Source organism: Apteryx rowi, unplaced genomic scaffold (assembly GCF_003343035.1).
Source record: "Apteryx rowi isolate R43461 unplaced genomic scaffold, aptRow1 scaffold_88, whole genome shotgun sequence".
NCBI lineage: Eukaryota > Metazoa > Chordata > Aves > Apterygiformes > Apterygidae > Apteryx > Apteryx rowi.
The window spans coordinates 523271-549837 of record NW_020451182.1 but is presented as its reverse complement, the minus strand read 5'-3'; the positions used below and the strand labels follow the sequence as shown (position 1 = coordinate 549837).

At 40.4% G+C, this 26567-nt stretch overlaps 1 protein-coding gene across 7 annotated transcripts in view; it reads right to left on the bottom strand.

Moving 5' to 3' along the window:
- Positions 1-26567, bottom strand: part of ENTPD5 (ectonucleoside triphosphate diphosphohydrolase 5) — a 29920-nt gene that overhangs the window by 2097 nt on the left and 1256 nt on the right. For 3 of the 7 annotated variants that reach the window (XM_026090799.1, XM_026090798.1, XM_026090800.1), the window contains exons 2-14: positions 20305-20580; positions 18950-19029; positions 16745-16888; positions 16439-16514; positions 14828-14863; positions 13780-13868; positions 10933-11012; positions 9645-9706; positions 8057-8158; positions 7014-7154; positions 6606-6662; positions 4574-4689; positions 517-4382 (exon numbers count right to left, since the gene is read on the bottom strand). In XM_026090799.1, the coding sequence (XP_025946584.1) occupies positions 4296-4382; positions 4574-4689; positions 6606-6662; positions 7014-7154; positions 8057-8158; positions 9645-9706; positions 10933-11012; positions 13780-13868; positions 14828-14863; positions 16439-16514; positions 16745-16888; positions 18950-19029; positions 20305-20521 (1287 nt within the window). In that variant the 5' untranslated portion in view covers positions 20522-20580 and the 3' untranslated portion in view covers positions 517-4295. Of the gene's footprint in view, positions 1-516; positions 4383-4573; positions 4690-6605; positions 6663-7013; positions 7155-8056; positions 8159-9644; positions 9707-10932; positions 11013-13779; positions 13869-14827; positions 14864-16438; positions 16515-16744; positions 16889-18949; positions 19030-20304; positions 20581-26567 lie in introns of those variants that run through there. The other 4 variants (XM_026090801.1, XM_026090802.1, XM_026090804.1 and 1 more) reach the window with 3 other exon arrangements.

Here is a 26567-nt window from a genome sequence, read left to right as displayed (position 1 = left end):
TCATCTGCTTGCTCTTCTCAAGAGGATGTGGGTTTTCTTCCTATGGTACCATAACGTCTTCAGCCACTGAACTGTCTTTACAATGTGCTTTTAAATCAGGCCTTTTGAACTGAAGACTGAAGTGGAAACAGCTGTCTGTCCTATCTCTTAACATACACAGTGCTGAATGGGATCTTTCTATTGTCAGCTACAAATTTTGCTGCTTAACTACTTTCAGTGTTCCCCAACATGATTTCTGAAGCTGTTAATGTCACTTCTGGGTTCTTACCACTTCCTGCACTCAGAAAGGAGGGATAGTTTACAGCAGAAGAGAGTCAACTCAGGATATCAGATATTTTTTAAAGCTCTAATCTATCTCCCTTTCCTGTACCCTCTTCCCTGCCCCATTCTTGGTACTTTATTTATTACAGGGTGTTTCTTGTGGAAGTGGCTGGTCTTAAGGGTTCTCCAATACTATGAAAGAGATGCAAGCTAACAATAACATTAGGAAAGAAAATTTCACCACAACGTCTTGAGTATTGTTAAAAATACTTTAATTACTAAAATAGACATTCGAGAGATTCTGTCTTAGGTTCCAAACACCAGCCTTCTGCATTAGACATTTGACTCGCTCAACATTGAGTAATGCTAATGGGCAAGACTTACATGTACAGCTAACCAGTATCAGGAATTAACATTACAAAGAAGAATTAAATACAAGTTTTGGACTGAAAGCCTTTTTTGTGCTTCTTCAGTCACTCACATTAAGAAGTTCCTGTTAGTGACTGGCTAAAAGACATAATGGAAAAGGAGATTAAAAAAAAAAAAGGCAGGTAGAACTCTTCTTTTACAAAGCTGCTTAGTCTTTAGTTAAGATAATAAATAATCTCATTGCACTAGGTAAGTGTGAGGACTTAACTGGCTTCTCTAGATCCCCAAACCACCATGGGTAATTCAGATGTAAACAGTAGGGGCTCAATTCTACAGTTTCTTGCAAAAGAAACCTTCAAGTTGAGTTTTTGTTTCTCTAACTGCAGATCAGGCCCCTGATTGAGAGCAGCAGTTATGTTTTAGTTAATGAATTGTGCCACTTACAAATGAAGGCCCTGAGCATTCAGATTTAATGCAACTTTGGTACAGGAAAGCAGATGCTCCCACCTAGAATTTGCAGTTCCAGAGTCTGAGGCAAAGAACACAGAAGAGAAACTATACTCTGCATGTCTTGTTCTAGTCCCTCCTCCCTTCAGACAAAAACAAACCCTTAAGTATTCCTCAGGGCTAGTGTATATTCAGTTGGCAGATATGATGCTGCTGCTTGTCCCTTACATACAGCCTTTCCTTCCTGTTTCAAATACAGCCTCATTGCTTATGGTTCTTAGCCCCAAGATCAAGTAAGAGAATTTGTCATAGCACTGGCTCAGACTGAAAGAAGGCTTTTGTATTATTAAGTTAGCTAGTTCTCAGGAGTAATACAGCTTGGCTATTAACTACTGCATCCTACCTGTATTCTCTAAAAATACAAAACAGAATAAAATTGTTCACTCAAGACAAAATGAATACCTTTGCAGTAACCTTGTTGTGTAGACCAGACCATATACTAAATTTTGCCAAATACCAGGCAGAGCAGTAAGAAAGGTTTGTGGTTGAAGAGAGGCCAACCTCCAGGCCGGACTCCACAACTGCTTTCTTCCTGTTTAAATAGAAACTCCTAATGAGGAAGAAAGAAGTTTGGTGTGGCACAGAGGCAATTACCAGCATGAACCTCAAGACAGACTCTGGTAAGGAGGAATAAAGGTAGGATGCTCATTTAGTATTTCAAAGAAACAACCTGAATTTGCAGTAAGATGTTGGAGGTGGGACAAATGCAGGTAGCTGCATCCCGTCCTCCTGGAATCCTGTTGCTGACTGAACTTGTTCAAAAAACACGCACTGCACCTTAGCCCTATAAAATCTGAAATATGAGAAGGGGGTAGTTTAATAAGCCACATACAAATTGCTCTGCTAACTACAGGAAATGGACTAACATTCACACTGAGGCAACTTTTAAGTCTTCAAATTGCTTGGCAAGATTATTTGGGGCATAACTGCACTATTTCCTCTACTTGCTGGGAATTCCCAATTGTTTTCAAATCCAGTTTGCAGAGAAGATAGTGTTTGGGCAGCCTTGAGTTTTACAGAAGTGAGAGAGGTGTGTTATGGAATACAGATTCATGCAAATGCCTAACAGGAACAAAGTGTTCATTGCAAGAGATCTGCAAATTAAAGCTTCCCTTAGTCATATGGGCAGTAACAGCTCTAGCTCTCCGTTCTTAAGATTGGGGCAAATTCATCTTTAAGTTATACATTCCATGTTTAATAGAGGGTATTAATTTTTTACTAAATAAATATAAGCAAACTGATGAGCTAGCTGCCAACTATTTCATGGAGTAGAAGAGTTGTCTGGATAAATGTTTCTAGTCGGGACAATGTAAGGACTGGATTTGGAGCCTCAAAGCATTCTAGAGATCTTGCTGTTCTCTACAGCTGACCAGACAAGAAAATCAGAATCCTATCTGACAAGATGCTTTATTTAAAACATTGGTCTCTCACTGCTTTTATGTATTAGCTTTAAAACAGATGGAAAGGGTCACTTTAAAATATTACTCAAATAGCTTCATGCTATCCTGCCAGAAGTCCTGGGCTTGGGTAAGAACGCTAAACAGCTGCAACCCCTTCCTTGGATGCCTTGTTTCTACAGCTCTGCTGTATATATTAAAAATAGGCCCAGAGCAATGCATGGCTGCATACAGTGTGCTATGCATGTTCCAGCCAGGCTTTCTCCACACACTGTTGCCTAACCTTGTTATGGGTCCACTTCCGCTACATTAAATTAAAGGGAAACAGAGTTTAAAACAAGTTTGCTCTACAAATTAAAACAGACTAAGGGACTGAACTTTCAAACACTAATGTGAAGAAAACAGAGCTACTTCTGTTTTTGTTCTCCTTTGCTGTTTCTGATGTTAATTCATCTCGCTCCCTTTTCTCATCTATTAAGCAAGTGAAAAAATATGTTCTGTTTCAACACAGCTGTGTATCCAGAGAAGGTTCCTAAGGAGACAGCAGGAAGGGATGAGGCCAGGCTTCCAGACAGGAAAACACCACCTTGGAGTGTATTCAGACAAAATGGGCTGTGGTGGTCTAACAGCTCACTGCTGCAGAAGGTCCCCCAGGCTGTGCAGTGCCTCTTTCCCTTATGTTAGACCTGGCCTTGACTCTTTGGTGAGCTGATTTAACTCAAGTTTTGTGTCATGAATTGGTTCACCAAAGGGCTTGAGGAGCACCAGAATCAGAGGAAAGGGGGCTGTGGGAGTGCCTTGCTGTGAGGAGAGAAACAAAACTTTCTCTCATGGCAAAGTGAGCTATTAGATCAGCCATTTCATCTGACTGCACCCTTAATTTCCCTGTGGGTATAATGTGACAAGCAGTTCTTTTGGCAGCAGAGTTTAAATATTTGGCATTGCTACCTTGTTGTGCCAGCACAACTGTGTGTTATGAGTACATGGGAAATAGATCAAGTTATCAGCTCTGGTAGTCAGATGTACTGTATGGCTGTGCAGTCTTGTGTAATTAATGGGCAGGACAAAGGTAGGAACACAAAAAGCAGGGGCACACATTCTGCTTAAGGCACTACTGCTGCCTAAAGAAACGCTTGTTAAGTTACAACCCAACACCTTTCCCAAATCCATGTCCAAGGAGTGCTTACAGAAGATCCCTTGAAAGACTGGCGCCTTCTTGCAATGTATGAATTATGCTAACAGCGAGGTACTTTGAACTCTAAGGCTGGCAGCATTTAGGGAAGCTTACTTTTCTCTGAATGACTGTTGATGCCGCCTTTAATTTCTATATTTAAGATCTCATGACCAAACTTCAGTTCTGTGCGTTTAAAATGAAAGGGAGAGGGAGAGAAATCAAATGTCTGTAGTCTACGACCACATGCCAGGCACTGTGTGCTTTTAGCAATGGGATGCCTATGCAAATATGCTGGTGAAAGCTGTCTCTGAGCCCCTTGCCTACAATCAGCTTTAAGATACTCTGATAGAGTTCAGGCCTTTTGGTTTTCAGAAGGCAGCTTCTGGATCACTTACGGCAATCACAATTATAAATCATACCATGGCAGCTCTCATTATGCAAGATGCCAATCCTGGGTGAAGATCTGTTCTACAGCTTTGGTCCATATTCTAATCTGTGACTGACTCCAGCTGAGCAAATGTACCTGGAGATTTCAATTTGCTTTCTCAGCCTTTCAGAAATGCCAAAGTCCACAGGAGTGTCACAGCTCAATAGGTTATTCCCAGAGACTGCAGTAAGTGAAAAGTAGCACCCAAAGTCCAGCTTGTCTCTATGTTGTTCACTTTCTTTGTTAACTATAAGGGAAGAAAAGCAAGTCAGTCATTTCCAACAGTTCTCCAGATCCACAGGTTGCCATAGATCACAGCAATTACATGCAACAACCCTGAAAAACCTCAGTAGCTAGTTAGCCAGAAAAATGAACTAGTGCACCTTGCTTGATAGAGAAACTGGGAAGCCAGCTTTGGGGTTTAACTGTTTTTCTCACCTGCAGGAGTGTGCTGTCCCTAAATCCAAAACCTTCTTTTAGTAAAGCAGTGATGTAAGTGAGATCCATGCACAGGAAAGGACTGGCTGAGTTGTACCTCTCCATGTTATCACAGACTAGAGAAGGGAAGAAAAAAAAAAACCCACTCAGTAAAATAAAGGAACTTTTGTCTAAATTATTTATTTGAACCAACCTCAAGCCAAAACCTACTAAACACCTCCAACTTTGATTACTGGGTATATATAACTACACAGCTGTTCTTTAAAGTTGGAGAGTAAACTATATAGTACTTCTAATTTCTTTTAACTCCACTGTAAGTACATCTTTTATTACAGCAACATAATCCACATAGCTCTGTTGATGTCTGAACCTCTGTTCAACTGATAACTGGCAGGAAAAATATTACTTCTTTTTCCAAGAACACAGCATCATTTTTCTTCCTTGCCTACTCTCCAAGAATGGCTCCAGTGATTGATTCCACCTTTTAGCTTGGCAGCTTCTTTTATTTTATTTTTTTTTCAACCACACAAGTCCAAGCACATAAAAGAGTGTACTTCCCAAACAAGCACTCACTTGCTGTAGCTAAGTCAAGATTCCACAGCAAAGATTACAGTGACTAGGAAATGGATTTATACTGAGCATCATCTTCCAGACCTACTGTTACTGCACTGTTCTACAAGAATCAACAGCATAGTTCACTTCTTTTTGGAAACTGATAAGCAGCAGCCTCCTACTACAGAAATGAGAAAGGAGCATTAATTTAGGATCATAGAATTGATCTCGTGATGATCTAAAGCTAAATAAATGGCTGTAAAATGGATTAGTCCAGCAAATAGCTTTTCTTATCTCAGTTTCAGCAACAGTAGATCAAAAACTCAGACCTAGTTTAACATGTTCTCGAGAAGTCTCATTCTCAAGGTCATAAAATGCTTGCATAGATGTGCTAATCTATTTAGAAAAACTTTGAACAAAGATCACCCAGTCCCTAAGGCCTACAGTTTGAGTCAATTACTAATTGAAATCAGCTTGAATGTTTTCATTGGGTTCAGAAAGTGTTAGATCACATCTTAGTTGTATCTTTGGAAATAAACTCTCTTAGCATCTAGGGAGAAAAAAAATTCCCAAACATTAGAGTCCAATTCCCCTATTCAAAACCATCCGAGTTACTTGGGAGATTCAATTTAACTGAAAATCACTGGGATTTAGGTCCTACATCACTTTAATATTTTAGAAAAGCTCAGCCCTGAATGACATATAACTAAGCATATTCTGATGACAAATATCTAATCTGTCTACTAATCATCGTCAGGATGATCAGCCTTCAGAGGTAATGACTGTTCTCTAAGCTAAAGTTTTAGCTATCAGGAGCAAGTATTCAATTTTGGATAGACAACTTCAGCAAAAATCCCACTAGCTTTGTAAACACTAAGTTCAAGTTTCAGGAAGGTGGGAGCTCTTCTTTTCCCAGGAGAAGGTACAAAACTAGAACAAGCATTTAGGAAAGGTGGGTGAGGAAGGGAATGCAGAAGCCATTCTTAAACAACCTGTACTCTCTTGTTCTCTTTCTCTCTCTCTCTCCATTTTGTTGGGGATTAAAAAGAATTTAAGGTGACAGATTAACAAAAGTCAGTGTTCTCCTAAATTCAGAGACTTGCAGTTTGGCAGATAGTCTTGATTACAATACAGCAAATTTAGTTCATAATTGTCAGCACAAAAGAAACTGAAATTCCTTCCCCTCCTGAACAGAAATGTGAAGTAGCTGACACTTCTTGCCCTCCTCACTGTTTTTCAATACTGTCTCCTACAACAGTTACAGATGTTGGCTAATAAAAGATGGGCGACAGGACAGGGAGGTATAAGTGGAACAGTGGTTTTATATATACATATATACACACACATACACATATATGTGTGTGTGTGTGTGTGTGTGTGTGTGTGTGTGTGTGTGTTAAACATTATGCACTGCATATAGATGTTCATATTTTTATTGATTTCTCCTTCCCACCAACTTCCCAGATCTCATGACAATTACCTTCTTTGGCTTTTCTTTCAAAATCTCTCACTTCCAGAACTCCTCCTTCTTCATAATCTAAAAAGGAAGAGATGAGAAAACACCATCATAGACCTGAAAGCATTTGAGTTCTAAATTTAAATTGACCCTGGAATGTAACCAGTAAGGGTGGGATGGGAGGGAGGTCTGTTGGTTACAGAGGACAGAGCTGCAAGTATAACTGGAGCTCAGAGCACAAGTCTCATCTGCTGAGCTCTGAACAAGTTGCGCTGAGGGATACATATCCATTTCCTGAAGGTGTCTTGCACATTTCCTCTTTCTGAATACCTTCCCTTTTCCCTGCTCCCCATGGATCCAGTCTCCAGGGTTCCTCCATCTACCTTCTGGTAGACGTGCTCACACATAGTAGATTACCCCAAGCCAATTTACCAATCAGGTTGGTGTCAACAGCTCGATCATAGTAATAGGAGAAAGCATAGAAGGAGCTTCCCCGAATCTCATCTGGTTGGTGAAGTTTCCCTTTGATGACCTTGAGTACTTCCAAGTAGCAAGGCTTGAATCCTGTCTCTCCTATCAGGACAAACACAGACAGGGGTAAATCAAACAGGGTAGGCCAGAGAAGAATATCAGGATGTGGAAGAATAGGATTAAAAACGAAGAAGCAGAAATTAAAAAAATATATATATATATATCAAAAGAGGTGAAAAGAGCTTAGGTATCCTTTCTGTAGTCCAGCATGGGACTTGGATGCAGCAAGGACCCTGTATCACCATTATCAAGTGGTACTAATTAGAGCAGATCATAGTAACATCTGAAAGGTGCAGTAAGCAGACTAGTGCAGGTGCGAAAAAAGCTGCCTCCATATAAGGCAAGGCTCTCAGTGTTATATTTTGTGGTCAGCAGAACTTCATTTACATTTACTATCATCTACTAGATAAAACTTCACTTTCCCTCCCCATCATATTGTAATTTTATGACTCCACTCCACACATGTAACCTGCAGCTCAGCTCTCATGCTCCCCATTGTAAAGCAAAGCAATGTCTGTAACCAAAGGGGGTCTGTTCTAGTCACTGATGGTAGCAACTTCATCTTCTGTATCCAGCATTAGGGACAGTAAGAAGTTAAGAAACAGTTCCTCAAGTGAGATACACTTTGACCTACCAGTTACTGTACCCTAACACAGTCAGGGTTTTTGCACTTAGCTCAAAGCCTCAGAAAGCACTATGCTATTTGCACAAGTAACTCTAACACTTCCTATAAAGAAAGCATTTGTAATAAGAGATCACAGCCTGTGCAAGCCAGCTATTCTTATCATTCCAGATTTTGTTTTGGCTCTGTCAAAAGAATTCCACAAAGTCCATATCTATGATTGGACAGGTATCCTTCATAATCCAAAGCAATTGTGGGGTGTTTGCAAAGACTCTGGAGATGAGACTTATCCTAAAAGACGCAATGAGCCTCCTTAGTTTACCTTGTTTGTTGCCACCATACTGGTATTTCACTCCCCCAAAGTGCCACTCTGCCTCCAGCTGCTTTGGCAAACAAGAACTGCGGAACATTTGTCCACCTACAGCTGGAATGAAACCAGAGGGGAGAAAGAATCAAATTTAACATAATTGTTGATCAGTATGCAGAACTAGGATAGAACAGCCTGAAAGCCTTCACTCAGGTCTTTAAGCAAAAGTTAAGGAAATCTGAACTGATGGATACTGAATTATAGATTAAGAAGCAGTCTCAGCCTGGAAAAGTTGTGCCCACTCTGTCCTGCAAGCTGCAGAGCAGCCAGACTTGTCATTTGTTAATGAGAGATAAATGGTAGAAGGATATCTGGCTAATTGCTATTCCACATTGAAGACAAGAAACAAGAGAGGTAATAAATTAAACACACAAATACACAAACCCTAACAAACAGCAGGTGACCGAGAGCAACAAAGACCAAAACTCCTATAACATCGATCAATGGCCACTACAGGAACCATTGAGTGTAACCTTTCTGATTCAACCAAAAATTTTGTAACAAATTAAGAAGAAAACAGAATTATGAGGGCCAGCACAGGCCTCACAGGAAAAAAGCAAACCTATTAGGGGAATGTTTGAGGAGGATTGTGCGAGTGCGCAAAATTTACTACAGGATGTTTAGGGGAAGGATCAAAGGCAGGGAAAGGGAGGGATCGAAGCAGATCAGGGAGGAGCAAGTGTAGCAAAATGGAGAGGAGGGGGAAATAAAAGGGGCCAATTGCATATAAGCAGGCTGCTGGTTAGTAATTCTTGTTTGGCTGAGGCCTGCGCCTTATCACTGCAGTCTGTCCTATCTTCTTGTAAAAATTCTACTCCCAACTAGTTTTAGTGTGACTGTCAATTTGTTCCAGTAGTGGACATAAGTCAGACTAGCTGGCAAGTAAGAAGTCAGAATCTGGAAAGATCCTAGGTCCTGGCCAGAGACTGGACAAGTCACTCATGGTCTGGGCATGGATACTGGAAAGACTTAAGTTCTGGATCAGAAACTGGAAAGATCTGTGAATGCCAGTATGCATGTCAGTTGAGTGAGTGAGTGATAAACTAGTGAACTTCAAGCCAGACTAGTCAGCAAGTACAATAGGAGGTCTGAGGGGGCCCACGAGGCCAGGCAGATACCAGAGAGACCTGTAAAGGGGGTTTTCCACTAAGCAGCAGTCCTTAGGAACAGGATCTATTCATGCTATCTGTGTTTATGTGGATGCCTGTAAAGCTGTGCGAGTCCTTGTGGCTGGCTGTGTTTCTGTGTTCATGCATGTGCATCTCTGAATTTGTGCTCAGTCTCGCTGCTGACTAGACCTGGAAATAGGGAAAAGGAGTAGCCTTGCACGAGGCCACCAGGAGGGGAGGAATCCCTTAGGTCCTATAGTCCACTGGATTCTGCTATCCTTAACAAGTGGTAGCCTCAGTTTCTGGACAGGTCTATACTAGGGAAAACAGAAAAGCATGAGTCACAGAAGTGAAGTGATGAGAAATGGGCTGCTGCATAGATTAAGTCTATTCATCTCTTCAAAAATCTTCAGTGTTTTATGATCTTAACATACCTTCCATATCCAAAGCTCCAAGTGTTGCTAGTCTGGCAGCTTTTAGTCCAAAACCCAAATAACTGCAAACAACAAAATAAAACATGACGGTTTGAGTTCTTGCATATTTAATATGCTTTACCCATAGCCTTTTCTTAAATCTTGGAACACTCAAACCAGATTCCCTTTCTCTGCTTCCTACCAATCTCCCCTTTCTATTTTATAGAGTATCCTTTGCCAGAATAATTCTAAGTACCAAAAGAATGACACAAACCCAAGAGTTACATAGAGCTGTTAAATGGGTAAATCTGAAACTACAGAAAGTGGTTAGAGGTGGTGTGATATTTCTACAAGAAATGTATTGAAAAGTAAAAATGTACAAGTAGTTTTAAATACAAGGGAGGAAGAAAGGTATGTGAGGAGTACATGGAGAATGGGATGCCCATTTCTACATCACACAAATGATACTGCATGGTCTTAAGGCAAAACTAACAACTGCAGAACCTCCTACTAAATGTGGGGGGGGTGAACTCTCATCAGAAATCCACCTCTGACTCAACAGAATACCACTATACTCACTATGAGCTAGGACTGTTAACAACATTTATAAGAATGCCATTACATAACTGCTGGCTTTGGCAACACAGCTAGATTAAAAACCTTTTGGCATTTCATTTCCACGTCTGTGTTCTGATTACCTAACCCTTTAGCTGTGTCATCTCGGTCACTTGTTAGCTTAATTAAATAAGCAAAATTGTATTCATCTGTATCAAATATCCCCCCAAATGGTTCAAGAATCCATTGTGCTCCACAGTCTGTAATAGCTGTGGATTTCTTTCTTTGGTTTTTATCAGTCTAGATTTTACTTTTTACCCAGTTGCTGATGAGATGGGTCATTTGGAACTAAGAACTAGGGAGGAAAAAAGTCTCAAGTCCTCTTTCCAAATCTCTGACTACGTTTAGTTCTGACTGCTGGGCATGATATCCACCTTTCTGCTTGGTCTGGAAAATATGGACTGAATCCAGTAACAAAAATACCTCTCCTTAAAGGTAGTGAATTATAAAGCTTCCTCTTCATTTGACCAACAGAGTAGTATTCCCTCTCAGTGACATTAACTGTGATCCTGGAACCTTTCCAGTCAACTAATGTCATATTCCAGTTCAACTGTTTCAAGCAGATAAGAAATCTAGTCAAAAAGTCATGGTCCCAACAGCTGGTAACAGGATGACACAGCACATTTGTGGTTATCTCGCAGGATGCAGAAAGACTGATTTTCCCAGGGGAAACTGTAGCCTTTTTGCTCCTCACCTGTGGGTATAGAGCTTGTAGGTGCTATTAAACATTTCAAATGAGGTAAGAAAATCCCCAGGGGTTTGCTTCAAGGTTTCCTAAAAATTAAGTAAAAGAAGAAATCTTTTAGTTTCTGTTATGAAAAAAAATGCCATTTTGATGTAATATCATAGACATACCCATAGGGTTTACTGCACACTCATCTGACCTGCTTTGAACAAAAAGAACAGTTTTCCAGTGCTGCCCATCACTACTTTAGTATTTGCAAAGCATTTACCAGATTTTATTTATATGCATCTTTGTGTTACTTCATTATATAACAAGGAAGTGAAACATAGATCAGGATGAAAACATCTGAAAAATTCAGGATACCTGAATTTTTCAGAGTACTTATGTGCTACTCCATGTTTTCACAGAGTCCCCACAAAAGTCAGCTGTACTATGAGCACAATGAACTTTTGCACGTCAGACTAAAGGTCTCAACTCAGGAACTCAGAAGAATCAGAAATGCAAAGTAAAGTATAAGCCAGATTCTTCCCAAGTTAAGTGACTTGCCTGATACTCAAAGAAACACTGTGACCATTCATTCCTGATCTTAGGGCTGCTTTACCTCCTGATTTAAGTGCATTCTCTAAACTACCCTCTTATTTCACCACTTCCAGCTTTCTTCCTTTCACAGCCTTCCCTATGTGTCCATCTCTGCCACACTGGTAGTCAGACCTGTCTTCTTGCCAGACTAACACTCATATTCTTATAAATCTTAACCAGTCTGGGGTTCATTGAGTGTTCCTTTTTGTTCCCAGTCCCATAGGTCTCAATCCCAGTTTCTATCTTTCCTCTGCTAGTGACCTCACTGTACTATCCCTTCCTGGCCCTGTGCTTTCACAGCAAACACTCTCCTCTGCTACGCTTCCTGGGCAAAACAGCAGAACTCAGAGACAACTGAAGCTGCAGCCTCCCTGCAGCCTACCATACAAGTAACCAGATGCAGCAAAACACAGATCTGGAATCACACAATCCTAGACAAAAGCCTGCTCAAAACAGAAAGAGATTTGGCAGTATTTAGCTCAAGTCTCTCCTGAACAAATAATAACTGAAATTCGTTTTGGGCTTTGGGTAGATTTTCATAGGAATGGTAGTCACACCCTTGACCACTCCACCCAGCCCCTGCCAAATTTCAAGTCTTGTTCCTAACTTTTAGATCACAAAAGCTTTCGAAAAGGAAAGGTCCTGAGAATTTTTTTATTGTTTAGACAAATACAATTGGCTTTATTTTCATGCCTTTATTTTCATTACTTTCATGAAAACGTGTGTGGGAGGGGAGTGGGGTGGGAAATGAGACTAAGGCAGACACCAGACAATTTCATAATGATTATGGCTTGGTTTTAATTTCTTAAAACTTTGCTAATATCACCATAAAAAGCATAAGACTATCTTAAAGCCAGTTCTATGCAGTTATCATTACACATCCCCTGTTTGCTTGTAATCTGTATTTCATTAATGTATCATCTCTTATAGTATTTTGTTCAAAATGAGTACAAGAGCTAAAATGTAACTGCCTCAAAATACAGGAAGAAAAAAAATCTTTTGCAAGTCAAAGGAGAAAATCCTCACCAATTCTGAGATATTGGCTTTTGCCTTTTTACCCTTCAAAAATATACTGAGCTATGTATGCACTTTCCTGTGTGAACTTGTCAGTATGGGCTAGAAGCAGGCACAGTGTACAAGCAGGCAATTGTGGACCTTTTCTCCACTCTGCTCTACTAATTTGCATCACTGGTCCTTGTCAGCAGCAAACCCTCAAGTCCAGTTACTGCAAAGCTCCAGGAGAAATTTGAATCCTGAGCTGCAGTGCTGACTACTTCACAGCTCTATTTATTCTCTAAAACCCTGACATGCAACACCCCTTCCTGCTGGTCCAGCGCCCACTTCAGCAGGTGTTATCAACACAAAACAGAGGGCAGGCCCAGAGTACTTGAGCTTTGCTGAACAGGATAAGCTTGCATGTCATGTTTCAACATGACCTACCACTGCAAGATCAAATATTCTGATGTGAAAAACATGTGCTTTGTGGTCCCCAAACACTATCCAAGAAATTTCAATTCCTGTAAACAAAACTTGTTAGACAAAGGAGACCTTCAGAAAAGGCAAGAGGGACACAACTTCATAGTTCACATCAAGGTATAGAATAATACAGTGCCCTTGATACAGTGCGCCCTTGCACTGTTCAATATCCATGTAATTTTCCTATGCAAACTTCAGGCTTGTGTCCAGGCTCAACCTAATCCTAAAGGGTTACAGAACTTCTGACAAATCCAGCAGAGATAAACTGAGGGGCAGAGAGGGGATTTATCATAGGACATGAAAAGAAATTGCGAGACTAAGAAAACAAAAGAGCTTGCATGTGCTATTATAAGAGACATTTGCTCCATGAGACAAAAAAACCTCCCCACCAATATTTAGTGAAGATCTGATACCAGACTTGGGGGAGGAGGGGGGGAAGAGAAGGATAACCCAGATCAGACCCTACATTTCTTGTAATATGCAAGTGGAAGTGTAATATGCAATATGGAAGTGTTCTACATTTATTGCATACTAAATGCATATCCATATTAATGGGGCTTTCCCAGTCTGGGTCTAAAATCCATTTGCTTTTTTTTTTTTCTTCCTCCTTAGTCAGGCTCCTTTGTTTGCAAGCGCCTATCAGTCAACTACTAATGTCAAAGGGAACAGAAGTACTGGCCATCCCAGATGTTCTGCCTGGGCCAGTGCTGACAAAATGAGAGCACAGAACACACAGGTGCCCAGGCCTCTCTCTCTATGGGCCTGGCAGTCCCAGCCCACTCACTTGCATCTACTCCTCACCTCAAACCGTGGCAGGAATGTGATTTGGGTTGAGGCTCCTCCCAAGTCCAGAGTCCCAACAGTGTGCTGGTTCTGGCCAGACAGCTGCCCTGCAAACCACATCATGCTCAGAATAGCCTCAAGTGATCAAACACTAAAATGTGGATACAGCATGCATATCCTGGCAACCAACAAGTTATCACATTAGAGCAATACAGGAGGGCTGACCTGGCCTTTAAAGCCAAAAAATCCCCAAACAAACAGAAAAAAGAACAAAAAGAACAAAAAAAACACAAAACAAAAAAAACCAAACCCACATAAAACAGAGAAGAGGGTGGCAAAGATAAGGTATTAAAAAAAAAGATTCACAGGACCTGCTTCTTTGATTCCAACTTCACCTCCACAGAGACAAAGGCAGATAAATCTCTAGGTATCCAGCAAAAGCTGGAAGTAAAAGACAAAGTATTTCCTGTAGAAGACTCTCATGGAGGGCACATAAAATCTGTAACCACCATGCTGCTGGTCAAGAGCAGTAGGAGAGGAGGGGTAGTAAGAAAGAGCAGAATCAGCTATTAGCATTTTCTCTTCAGCCAGAGCAGCTTTCTTGCTTGCTCCTGTATCTTCCAGAGTACTGACTTTCTTTTCTCTTTGCTGGATTGCATTCTTGAAGCTTACTTGGGGCCAGCAGGTCTAAAGAACCAGCACATTCCCTGTTTTACAGTTTTTGTTGCGCAGTTCACACTGGGATGAAGAACATTTTAGAATCCTGCCTCCCACCTTCTAACAGATTAGCAGTACCATTTGCCCAAAGAGCTGGAGAAACCAGTTGCGCCAGAGCAGCTGTGCCTCCCAGTCTTGAAGCTTCTGGATCAAGACTCCTGCTTCTTACTACAGATGTGGCTCAGCCTCTAAGACATGGTCTGCCCAAGAGAATCTACTGTATCAGCCTTATTGCCAGAGTGGGGAGGAAAGGGAAGACACAGCAACCAAAGCAAAGGAACCTAGGGCAACCACTTCTGAAGAAGAGACTCAGTTCATACTTAGASAGAAGTTATACAGAATTAACTACCTGTCAAAAAGTTCACAGTGATCCAGGCTAAAATTCCTGCAAAGAGTGAAAAAGGAGAAAAAAAAAAAAGTCACCACCAAATACTCCCATAACCTCCTGTTCACTCTTACCTCCCCTCCACGCATTATTTATTTACCTGTAAACCATAACTAAGGCAATGTAACTGCACAAATGCTTCAGAGATTAATTCAAGCTTATAATTAAGTGATATGATGCATTACTGACTTGTTAAAAGCTCATAAGCTGGTACAGGTAGGTTTGCAGTACCTATGCAACTGTAGCATGCACAAAAATCAGTTCTAAAATCCAAACAATATACAAAGAAGTAATTAGCTTACACAATGTACAATTCTCCTTTGGCATTTGTTGATTTTTTTCATCATTTCTATTCCTAATATGAAAAATGCATCCATGCTGCTCTGTATTTTAACGTTGTAGTTTGTGTAATTACTCTAAGAACATAGTGGCAGCCAGTAAAACTCGAACAGCTCCTCTTTGACTCCAGTGGTTTGCTTTATGCTGGCATGATTAGCACCCAAACATAGGTGAACATGCAGCAGTAGAAGAGGTGGTATTTTTAAATAAATCTTGGCAGGTTACACTGTGCTCTGTTACGCCTCACTGGTCCTGCTACCTGTCAATACAACACTCCTCCCTACTTTACAATTCACCTGTTCATGCTAATGACATACTATGCATTGCACCACGATCCATCAAATACTGGTAGACTTCATGTTTCTCTTCCTTTTTTCTTGGCTCATAGGGACAGATTTGGCTTCTCCATCTTGCTTTACTCCATGTAGTAGTAGTTTAAGCTTCCTGATAATTCCTTCTTCTCTCCCTGAGCACCCTCTAAATTGGCAATATATCTACCATAATGAATTGTTCAGAAAGGAATGTAACATCACAGATGGCTCTTACCAGAGCCATATGGAAGGATTATTACCTGCCTATTCTCTAAGGTAAGATTTCTGGATATGCAGTCAAAAATGTTACATTAGTCTGTTCTGCACTGCAAAATCATTTATAAATCATCATTCATTCCCATCCTACAATATATTTCACTTTTGCTTGTATTTCAGGTTACTTCCTTTGCTACTTTACTAGCTGCATTTCTCCAAGCTGACTTTAAGTTACCTGCCTAGCTTTCTAATTTTTTTAATACTTGCCAATTATCCTTCTTTCTTCTCTAACATTCACAGTGCCTCCAAGCTTACCTGAAAATTGGTGAGCTAATCATAACAGATTACTTGTTAAACTATTTTTAATGCTGATCTTTGCAGAATTTATTAGGCACTTCCCATAAGCTTTACAGCTTGCTACACATCATCGTGTAGCCTTTCAGAGGTGGACTATTACACCATCTTTATTCCCACCAGTGCCCTCAAACAGGCTTCAGCTGGTTAGCCTGCATTAGACTGCATTAGCCTGCATACTTATTTCTGAGATTGGCCAAGGAACAAGGTTCCTTTCTGGTACGATGCTCTATATTTTGGATGATAATGTATCATTTAACTAACTCAAATCTCTTTTTGTATCTGTATTTGTAGCCTAACAAATGTGCAGGTAATCAAAATCTCCCTTTCACTTTTTCCTCCTTCTAAAACCTACCTTCATAAGACCCATCCAAGATGCTCACACTGTCCTCTGGAACAAGAAATGGTGATTCCTCAAAGACTTCTCTCACCTGAAGAAAGAAAAATGATTAGATTCTTTAGTCTTAAGAGTCTTGTTCTGCTCTGATGGTGGCAGAGAAAATTTTCCTTTTCACAGCAGTAGAAAAGGACACAAGAATGTGTGGCAGACAAAACTCTTCCTCTTCCAGGCACCAGGAAAGAAAGAAACAAGTATCCTAGGTCACTGCCACCACGAAACAAGCAGAGCAACACTATTGTATTTGAAAGATCTTAACATTACCTCTAAAAGCAGAGCCTGAGCTTTCTCCTCTGACAGTAAGCGCAGTCCAGCTGTAGCTTTTAACACCACTGGAGTCTTTTTCCAGAGATGAGGTGGCACAGCATCTATGGCCATGTCCAGCAATCTTTTGACAGTTTCAGCACCCTAAAAAGAAAGGAAAGTTGTTTTTCTTCATGGTTTCCTCCTACAGGAGGAAATCAGAAAATGAACCTCCCCATTCACCTCTAACACTAGTGAAAACTGTATTCCATAGCAGAAGATATCTCACCTGCAGAAAGCATAAAAACCTGTCAGCTATCAGCACTAGGCATCTCAGAAAAACCTTAGAGGGGCTATCTGCATTGGAAGGACAGATGTTTTTAGAGATATATCTTAGGAGAGAGAAATTTCACTGCTCATGAAAAGTATTTTTGGAAAGAATGGAGGGAGGAGAAGGAACTGAGTATCTGACAAACCTAGACATTTTGCAATACAACGAAACTAAACAGTGCAATTACTGACTGAAGCTGCACAAGAAGGAAGTCAGGAGGAATGTCTGTAGATATCACTAAGCGCAATATAAGAATTTCAAATCTGTCCATAGCAATTAGTGTAATTAAAATGCCAGCTGTGGAGCAGCGCCACCTGAGGTACAGGCATCACTGCTTGGCTCTCAATTTACACTGCTCTAACAATTGCAGTTTGGCATTAGCAATAAACATTCTCCTGTGAAGTTTCTAGCATTTTTTTTTTTGAGGGGGGGGGCAGATTCTTCTCTCCTCCAACCCAATAAACAAGACAATTTAGTGAAATCATGCAAGATCACATCAAAATTGGAAAAAAACCAAAATCATCTTCCCTGAAGTTTCACACTCAAATTCTTGTAGCAAGACAAGCACTGAGTGCAGCAGAGCAAACTGAAAAACCTGAAGCTTCCCCTATGCTGCCCCTAGCTCTAAGGCCACTAAAGCACACAAAGGACAGAATCTACTGTATCATTTCTCTGGCACCTCTAGCTTGTGCAAGAGCTTACTGTCAGCACAGGGGACCTGGAAAATGGTAGCTTATGTCAGGACTAGCCCCATATATCACGACAGAATTATTGTAGCTTTGTCTGCCCTGTTACTCATCTCCTCTGACTCCTGACTAAATGGAGTAATGTTGAACAAGCGCATTGCACATGCATTCACAACCATCCCCATTCAAAAAGAAGATTGCACTTAACTTCATTACTTAATTTCTTATTACAATTTTAAATTACACATTAATATCTAATTGTGGAAAATGGAACTGTCGAACTTTGCTTTGAAAAATTCCACATATAAGCAAAAACAAAAGCCCTGAGGCACTGGAAAATTGAGTAATTATCTGTACCTAAATCATTATTCAGCTAAAATTGTAATAAAATATTTGAACTGAGCATGACTGAAGTGAGTCCTAGATCTCCCTGAGCTCTGGCTTCCAAGCTGTGGTTCCAAAAATCATGGTAAAGAATCAAAAAAAAAAGTCAAGTTATTAGAAGTCTGATGATAGAGGCAGAGAATGGACTTTCAGAAATATTAAGGACTGAATTTACCACTTCAGTGCATTTTAATGATTCTTTCCCTTCTCTCTAATTTGTTAACCAAAATTAACTTACAGTGACTACACACAAAAAATTTAACATTTTAAAAAGTCAGAGAAAAGAACCCTCTTTGTCAGTGTCACATAATTCAAAAAGAAAAAAAAATCCAGTTTTTGTTATCCTTATTTCTAAATGAAAATGAAGCAAAACAAAACACGCACATTTTGAACTATGACCGGTACGGAAAAGTTCAACCAAAAGGAAAAATTGAGAAAGTTATTAGTAAATGATACAGGAGTATGTATTTACTCATATTTGGGGTAGCTATAGAGGAAATAAACATTGAACAGGGATGCTGCTAAAGCCAAAAATCACATTGTCTTTGAAATTCTCAAAGACATAGTCTAGCTGAATAAATCATTTAAGGAAAAAATTAAGCCATTGTTCTATTAGTGAAATGTGTAGAGTTACAGCCCTCATTTCACTGCATAGAAATAATTCACAAAGGTAAAGCAACAAGTTTAGAAAGGCAATAGTAGAACCTTTAGCTTTTTTTTTGGCTCCCTGCTTAACAATTAGTAATATTCAAACTGCTTGGGAGAGTCCAACTGACATTAGTACAAAAAAAAGATCAATTTACAGGGAATAAAGGAGAGCCTTACCTTTTCAGGCTGATCAGCATAAGCAGAAAGACCTGGCTTCACAGACTCAAAGATTTCCCCTTCCAGCTCTATAAGCTTTTCTGCACAAATGAAATTTTACATGAAACTGCCAACAATTCAAGTCTTTTTCCTTAGGTTCAAAAACGCCCTCTGTAACCCCTGTAGAGCGACTCTGCTTGATTTCCCTTAGCAAACAATACTATTTCCTTCTCAAGACAAGCACTGCTCCTTTACTTCAGGAACAGATTTAACAGAACGTTGCCCTTGTATCCTCCAAGTTCATGAACAATTTATTAAGAACACATCAAGTTATAATGAGAAATGTGTTCATTTTGCATTTGTGAACTACAGTGAGTTATAGCAAGATAGTATGAGTGTTGCCTAATTTTAGTAAAATTTCTTAACTCTTCTATCTCCCAAACTGTGAAATACTAATTCAAATTAAGCACACATACAGTCAACTCAATTATTTTTAGGTGATTCATCTAGCTCAGAGTTACAGGGACAGGTGAAGAGAGCTGACTGTGCTCAGACACTTGGCTGCAAAACCAGACAAATGTGACCACTGCTCCCAGGGCAGCTTGGACCTAGAAGCCATTCCTGAGTACAGCATACTATGAGTCAGGTTGAGTCCATCAGAGCTGGATGCAGTGCAAGCCTTTCCAAACTAAGGTAGAGACCATGTGAAGCCGCACAGGGGCACTGTGTGGTCCTGAAGGGCTTCTTAGCTGAGTCCCATTGCAAGCCTTTAACCTTTGCAGATGTGCTGGCTCACCACACCCAAGCTAATTCACTCTCTTGAATCCTGTTACATGTGCAGACAACTTGGGTGCCTCTGCACCATGTCAGAAATGGACATGCTGGAGTGTGCTGCAGATACGCAAGAGTTCTCTTCCTGGAAGCAACATAGATCCTTGGTGGTTATAGCTCTAATTTAGTGATTTGAATTTTCTACAAAGTGTAATATATACATATATGCAAAATTTAAATATCTCTTGTTATAATTCAAGGTGACACACAACTTGACAAAGGATAGTATAAACTCCCGTCCAACCCTGGCAAGACATTCCTTTAAACAGCTGCACAGACAGAATATCTTTGAAAATTCAGAATTCTCCATTGTGCCCAGAATGAAACGTCTCGGTTTCAAAAGATGTACAAGAAAGATATTTTCACAATGAAACCCCACCACAAATGGGCAACAATAATCTCCCAAAGGTCCATTTGAAGAACAGAGTGTAAAAATCTTCAGTTATTCCCACATTCTGGGTTGACACAGACAAGAAAAACCTCTTTTGGGAAGTCAGAGCTTGGGTCAACATACTGCAAATGCAGAGACTGACACAGGGCCTTACCTGGACTCTTCTGCACAAAGGTGTAAATGTGAATCCGAGTTCCAGTGCTTCCTGCATCAAACATTATGCCATAAAAAGTGTTGGCCTTGGCATTTATAGGACACGTGTTAGGTGGAAAGAGATCCTGAAACCACATCTCCCTATTTGAGTGGGAAAGAATGCAGGACAAAGAGGAAAATGCCACTGCTAAAAGAATGGGGAGTCTGGAAGCTGCCATCCTGCTGGGTCCCCTTGGGGCAGCTGAGTATGGATCAGCAATCAGAGCTCCAGTGGCCCCTGCAGAGAAAAAACAGGAATCACATTTACCAAAAATCCTCTCCTTAAAAAGTCTGCTGAAAAAATTCTGTCTGCACACAGATATTCTGCCCTTCAGAAAGGATGCTTTTCCATACTCCATGCAAAAGATGTGATTTATTGCACTTAGTGCTACAACTGCATCTAACTGCTTTGTCCTTTCAGAGTAAAGGTTTCTCCATTTCCCCGACACAGGATAGTTAAAGTAGCTTGCCTCTCTAAACTTCTAGTTTTGACTTTATTCAGACAAATTTTTTCTCTGACCTGGCTTGAAGGCAATCAGTCAAGATTTACAGCCCTCAGGATTCCACAAAGCCCCAATTTTATCTCAATGCAAGCACCATCTAAGTGAAGCTCAGGGCAGAATCTCTTTGCCCTAACATTTACATACATGAGATACTGTGGCAAGAACACAACTGTTATTCAGAGACACAAACAAAGAGAATTTCATCTCAGGCTAAGAACAGCTGCTGGGAGAGATCAACATACAGAGAGTGAAGGCATATCCTTCCAGCAGCACACTGGTCCCCAAGAAAAGCCTGTTCTGCACAACAGGGTACTGAACAGTGATGTACAGCTGGGCTCTGCTTCTCAGAACAACTCTCAGTATTTTTCCATACTTTTCCTTTCTGCCCTCAGTTTGGTTGTTCACCCTTTTCTCTTGAAAAGTTTTCATTTTCAGAATTACAAAATAAAATAAAATAAAATAAATAAATCCCACTTTCACACCTGGACTAGTTACTCTGAGCACTCAAGTTGCTCACACAGTTTCCCGTGACACACAGCTTTCAACAAGCCAAGGCCCCAGGGCTGCATGACATAGTAATGCGTATAAAGATACAACAGCTACACCTCCTTTGCATTAATGCATATCTCCCTGCATATATTTGTTTGCCTAAAAAATGCTAATAAAGGAAAGATAGGGGCACAGAAATGTATGGTTCCTTAGGTACCCAGTTAAAAAGGAGGAGAATATATAACCGTCTTTTTTTTGTTTTCATTTTGACAGCAGAAAGAGCATCTGGTCAGCTTCCCCACCACATGCAGCATCAGATGCATTCACACACACACAGAAAACCCAGCATACAGAAGGTGCAAATGACTTCTTAATGACTAGCTGGGTAGATGAGGGGAGAGCAGTGGATGTTGTCTACCTAGACTTCAGCAAGGCTTTTGACACYGTCTCCCATARCATCCTCATAGACAAGCTCAGGAAGTGTGGGYTAGATGAGTGGACAGYGAGGTGGATTGAGAACTGGCTGAATGGCAGAACTCAGAGGGTTGTGATCAGCGGCGCAGAGTCTAGTTGGAGGCCTGTAGCTAGCGGTGTCCCCCAGGGGGTCAGTACTGGGTCTAATATTGTTTAACTTATTCATCAATGACATAGATAAAGGGACAGAGCAAGTTTGCTGATGATGCAAAATTGTGAGGAGTGGCTGATACACCAGAGGTCTGTGCTGCCATTCAGAGGGACTTCAACAGGCTGCAGAGATGGGCAGAGAGGAACCTCATGAAGTTCATTAAAGGGAAGTGCAGAGTCCTGCACCTGGGGAGTAACAACCCTGTGCACCAGTATGGGCAGGGGGCTGACCTGCTGGAAAGCAGCTCTGCAGAGCAGGACCTGGGGATCCTGGTGGACTGCAGGCTGAACATGAGGCAGCAATGTGCCTTTGTGGCCAAGAAGGCCAGTGGTATCCTGGGCTGCATTAGGAAGAGTGTTGCCAGCAGGCCGAAAGAAGTAATCCTCCCCCTCTACTCAGCCCTGGTAGTACATCTGGAGTACTGTGTCCAGGTCTGGGCTCCCCAGCACAAGAGAGACATGGAGCTACTGGAGCAAGTCTAGCAGAGGGCTACTAAGATGATTAAGGGACTGAAGCATCTGTCATATGAGGAAAGGCTGAGAGAGCTGGGACTCTTTAGCCTGGAGAAGAGAAGACTGACAGGGGATCTTATCAACGTGTATAAATATCCAAAGGGAGAGTGTAAAGAGAATGAGGCCAGACTCTTTTCAGTGGTGCCCAGTGATAGGACGAGAGGCAACAGGCACAAACTGAAACACAGGAAGTTCTGTCTGAACACAAGGAGAAAGTTTTTTACTGTGAGGGTGACAGAGCACTGGAACAGGTTGCCCAGAGAGGTTGTGGAGTTTCCATCCTTGGAGATATTCAGAGCCGTCTGGACATGACCCTGTGCAACGTGCTCTAGGTGACCCTGCTTGAGCAAGGGGGTTGGACTAGATGATCTCCAGAGGTCCCTTCCAACCTCAACCATTCTGTGATTCTGTGAAACAGTTCATCGCCCTCCAGGTACTAATTTTCACATCCATTTGCCCACAGCACTGAATATTCTATCTCATACACATGTCCATCTGCTCTTGTCTGCTTCTAGCCCTTACACTCAATCGTCTTTCAGTGATCTGCTCAGCCCCACTATGTTAACTCTTCCAAGGTCTGTATTTGCCACCTATATCCTAAATGTATCCCTTCCTAATCCCAACCTCTCTCCTTCCCTTTCTATGTGAACTTGACCTGACCTCTATTTTCATACACCTTACTCCCATCCCCAAAGAATTCTCACTTATCCTTCCTTACCTTTTATCCCAGATTTAGCCGTTCTACAACCTCCCTTATATAAATCATTCACCTTTGTTCCTAGTTACAGCAAAAATATTAACCTTTACCCGCTCTCAGTAAACATGTCACACTGGGTCATTCCTTGAGTGCTTTTGTAACTTGCTCAAGCGTTCAGTTCTCTCCACAGCAAACAAAACGCACAGTGCATTGCAGAATGATAACCTCGATCATCTTCTGTGACCTTTTACATATATCCTCCCTTTCCCAGTAAATTGACAGAGCTGAGAGCAGAAGCACAACCTCTTAATCCACTTTGCCTTAGAAGCACATTCTGAAAAGGGGGAGAAGGGGAGAAGTGATGTTAAGATTCTTCAGACAGGCAATAGCCCTCGCTGCCCTTCTGTGACAGAAAACTCCAACTGCAACAGTCTCTAAAGAATTCCCATTTTGTGCAAAAATGAGCAAAAATTTAGTTCTAAGCTGTAAAAGCCAAAAGTCTTATCCTGAACAGAGTTAACATAAAGTACTGAGCTGTGTGGCAGTTTCATAGCTACAGATTTGTACTAAAGATGTAGTTGGAATTACTCACATTTGCTTCTACTGAAAATCCAAAGAGCTGCGCTGTTTTAACAGCATATAAAGCTGCACTAAAAAATACTATCTCCCAGTTGGTCAAAAGAGGTGGTGTTATTCTTGTGCAATACAAGTATTTTGTTTACTGAACAATCACAAATAAAACCTAAGCACCTGCCTTAAGAACAAACTCCAGAGTCCTCCTATTACAAACATAACGTGACGCTTATACAAGCCTCAAATCTCAGCTGGTCTGAAAGTATCTGACCAACTGGCATCATTAACATATACTTTTCTTGTCAGATTTACTAGTAGATGAGCTTTAGCATCCCAACCACTCCCTCATTAAACCCCTCTTTGGTATCCCTTCTCAGTCATCCACCGCCATTTCACACTTTCCACTCTCTACTTCTCTGCTGGCTTTTCTTCTTTCCACCTTTATCCTCCTAAGGAGAAAAGTAGCAAACTCAGGATTTTACTCTTCCTCTCCCTCATTAAGAATGAAAACAAACAAACCAAAAAACCCCACCACTTTGAGCCTCTTTGCTGAGTGGTTCAGACCATTTACCCAAGTGCACTTGCAAAACAGTGTCTGCAAAAAGCATAAAAATAGATGAGGAGACTAAGAAATGAGAGACAGAGAGAACCAAGCAAAGTATGACAAGAAACTGCAATGGAGAAGGATTTTGGAAAGCAAGGGCCAGAAGAAAGCACAGAGAAAAAATTTTAGGGTAGAGTTACACAAGAGGGAGAGATTAGTTACTGAGAAGTCAGAATATTATTTCTGAAAGAGTTTCCCTCAAACAGCTTAAAATCCTAGCTGATATCCAAATGAAACAGAAGAGACGAAATGAACAACAAACAGAAAGGGTAAGGAAAGGAGAAAACAGGATAATGGTAATATGAGCACAAGTTAATTAATATAAGCAGGCAGTTTGGCAGATAAGACACACAGATTATCATCAGTAGTCTCATTTTACTGTCTTTTTATTCTTTTAAGAATGAGCAGTAATAATCAAAATCAGTTGTGAATATATTAAGTACACACCTGAAGCAGGACAGAAGCAACAGCTACTCTACTCCAAAAATTCGAAAACAAAATCCCCTTTGGAGTGCTGAGACAAGAAAGAGACACTGCGCCTGCACTTCTTTTCTTCACCTTCACTTTTGGCTAGTAAGAGCTGACTATTTGTCAGGCAAATTATAAGGTCATGGAGGCACATAAAATATCAGACAAGTTGTTTTATACAAATGGGAGTTTAGCATTGCTCAATACTAACAGTGAAACATGTTCAGATAATTATATGGGACAGATTTCAAGAAGTTGAAATATCAGCTGAGTTCAACGAGTTAGTAAAACATTTACGCAAACATTACAGTTGACTTCAACAGCACTTGCCTGAGTCCAGTCACACAAGGCAGAATGCTCATTTCCAAACACATACCAAACCTCTGTAAATATCATCCGTATAAGGCAGATTTTAGATAGTAAACTGTAAAGTTAAAGCACATCCAGTATAAAGATTTGGAAGTTACATAGACTCAAAGATCCAAAAATACCTGAATCCTGCAGAAAGCCAGAACTGAGAACATACCAACCCTTGAGTCCCTCCCCCCCCGGCCCAAAACACAAAGCGGCAACAAGGAAAACCCAACCCCCAAGCAAACTTTCCTTAAACAAAAGAAGCAAAAACAATGTCAGAATGTAATAAGAAACCTTAAAACAGCAAAGCACAACCTTAGTTAGACTTTGCCATACACAGAACATCGGTAATGTTTCAAGACAAGAAAGTCACTTGCATTCTTGAATATTTTCTGACAAAAGAACACGCAAAACCCAAACCAAAGCACCAGGAGCATCTCCCTGCAAAAATAAGTCTGTCTGATCTGAGTGGAAGGGAAAGCAGTGTACCTCAGATACACAAGAGTTTCCCACACTTCATTTCCTAAAATATTTTAGGGAAATATCTAGGAATATAAGAAAATATTAAGAAATAATTAGAAATATTTTCCTAAGTATTTGTATATCCTAAATATTTTACGAAACAAAACAAAGGAACCATGTAATTCAATTCATATTCTTATTTATTGCTCAAACACAAAGAATAATCATTCATGTTGGAAAGTTTATTTTCTGCACTAGAACGGGAACAAAATCTAATTCCCAGATGAACAGCTCTTATGCTTAATACTAATAACTAGACAAATATATTTTTATCACCCCCCCCAACCAAAATGTCATTAAATTTTGTCTGGACTTATGTCTACCTAGTAAAAAATGCTCTATTCGATTGTTTTGACAAATATGAAAGCTTCTTAAAAGTCCACAGTTTTAAAGTCACAAGAGAAGCAGCAACTGAATCACTGCCAGAATTTTCCAGCATTTTCATAAAGATAATGATAAAGTTTTCTTTGCAAATGTAAATTTTGGTCCAAATTCTGGATCTAGAGGTTTAAATGCTAGGGGAAAAAAAAAGAATAAATTCACAATCATGTTTTATCAGCAGTGTTTATCTTTTCTTCCCATACTGAGGCTCCAGATACATAGCCACTATGGTTTATTTTCATTTTTGACTTCGTGGTGTTTAGATCTTGTTATTAATTAGACCAAGGCAGTTTTCCATAGAGACTGCTGTTTCTCTCCTGCAGTTTGCTTATTAGTGTCCCTATAGAACTTTATTAGCTCTTACAAGTGTGCACCTACAGGGTCTGTAAGTAATATCTTTTATTGGACCAGTTGGTACTGTTAGAAAACGGAAAGACTTGGGGAGCATAAGGCTCTTGTTTTGATCAAAGTCTGTGTAGTATTCAAGTGCCAATTTC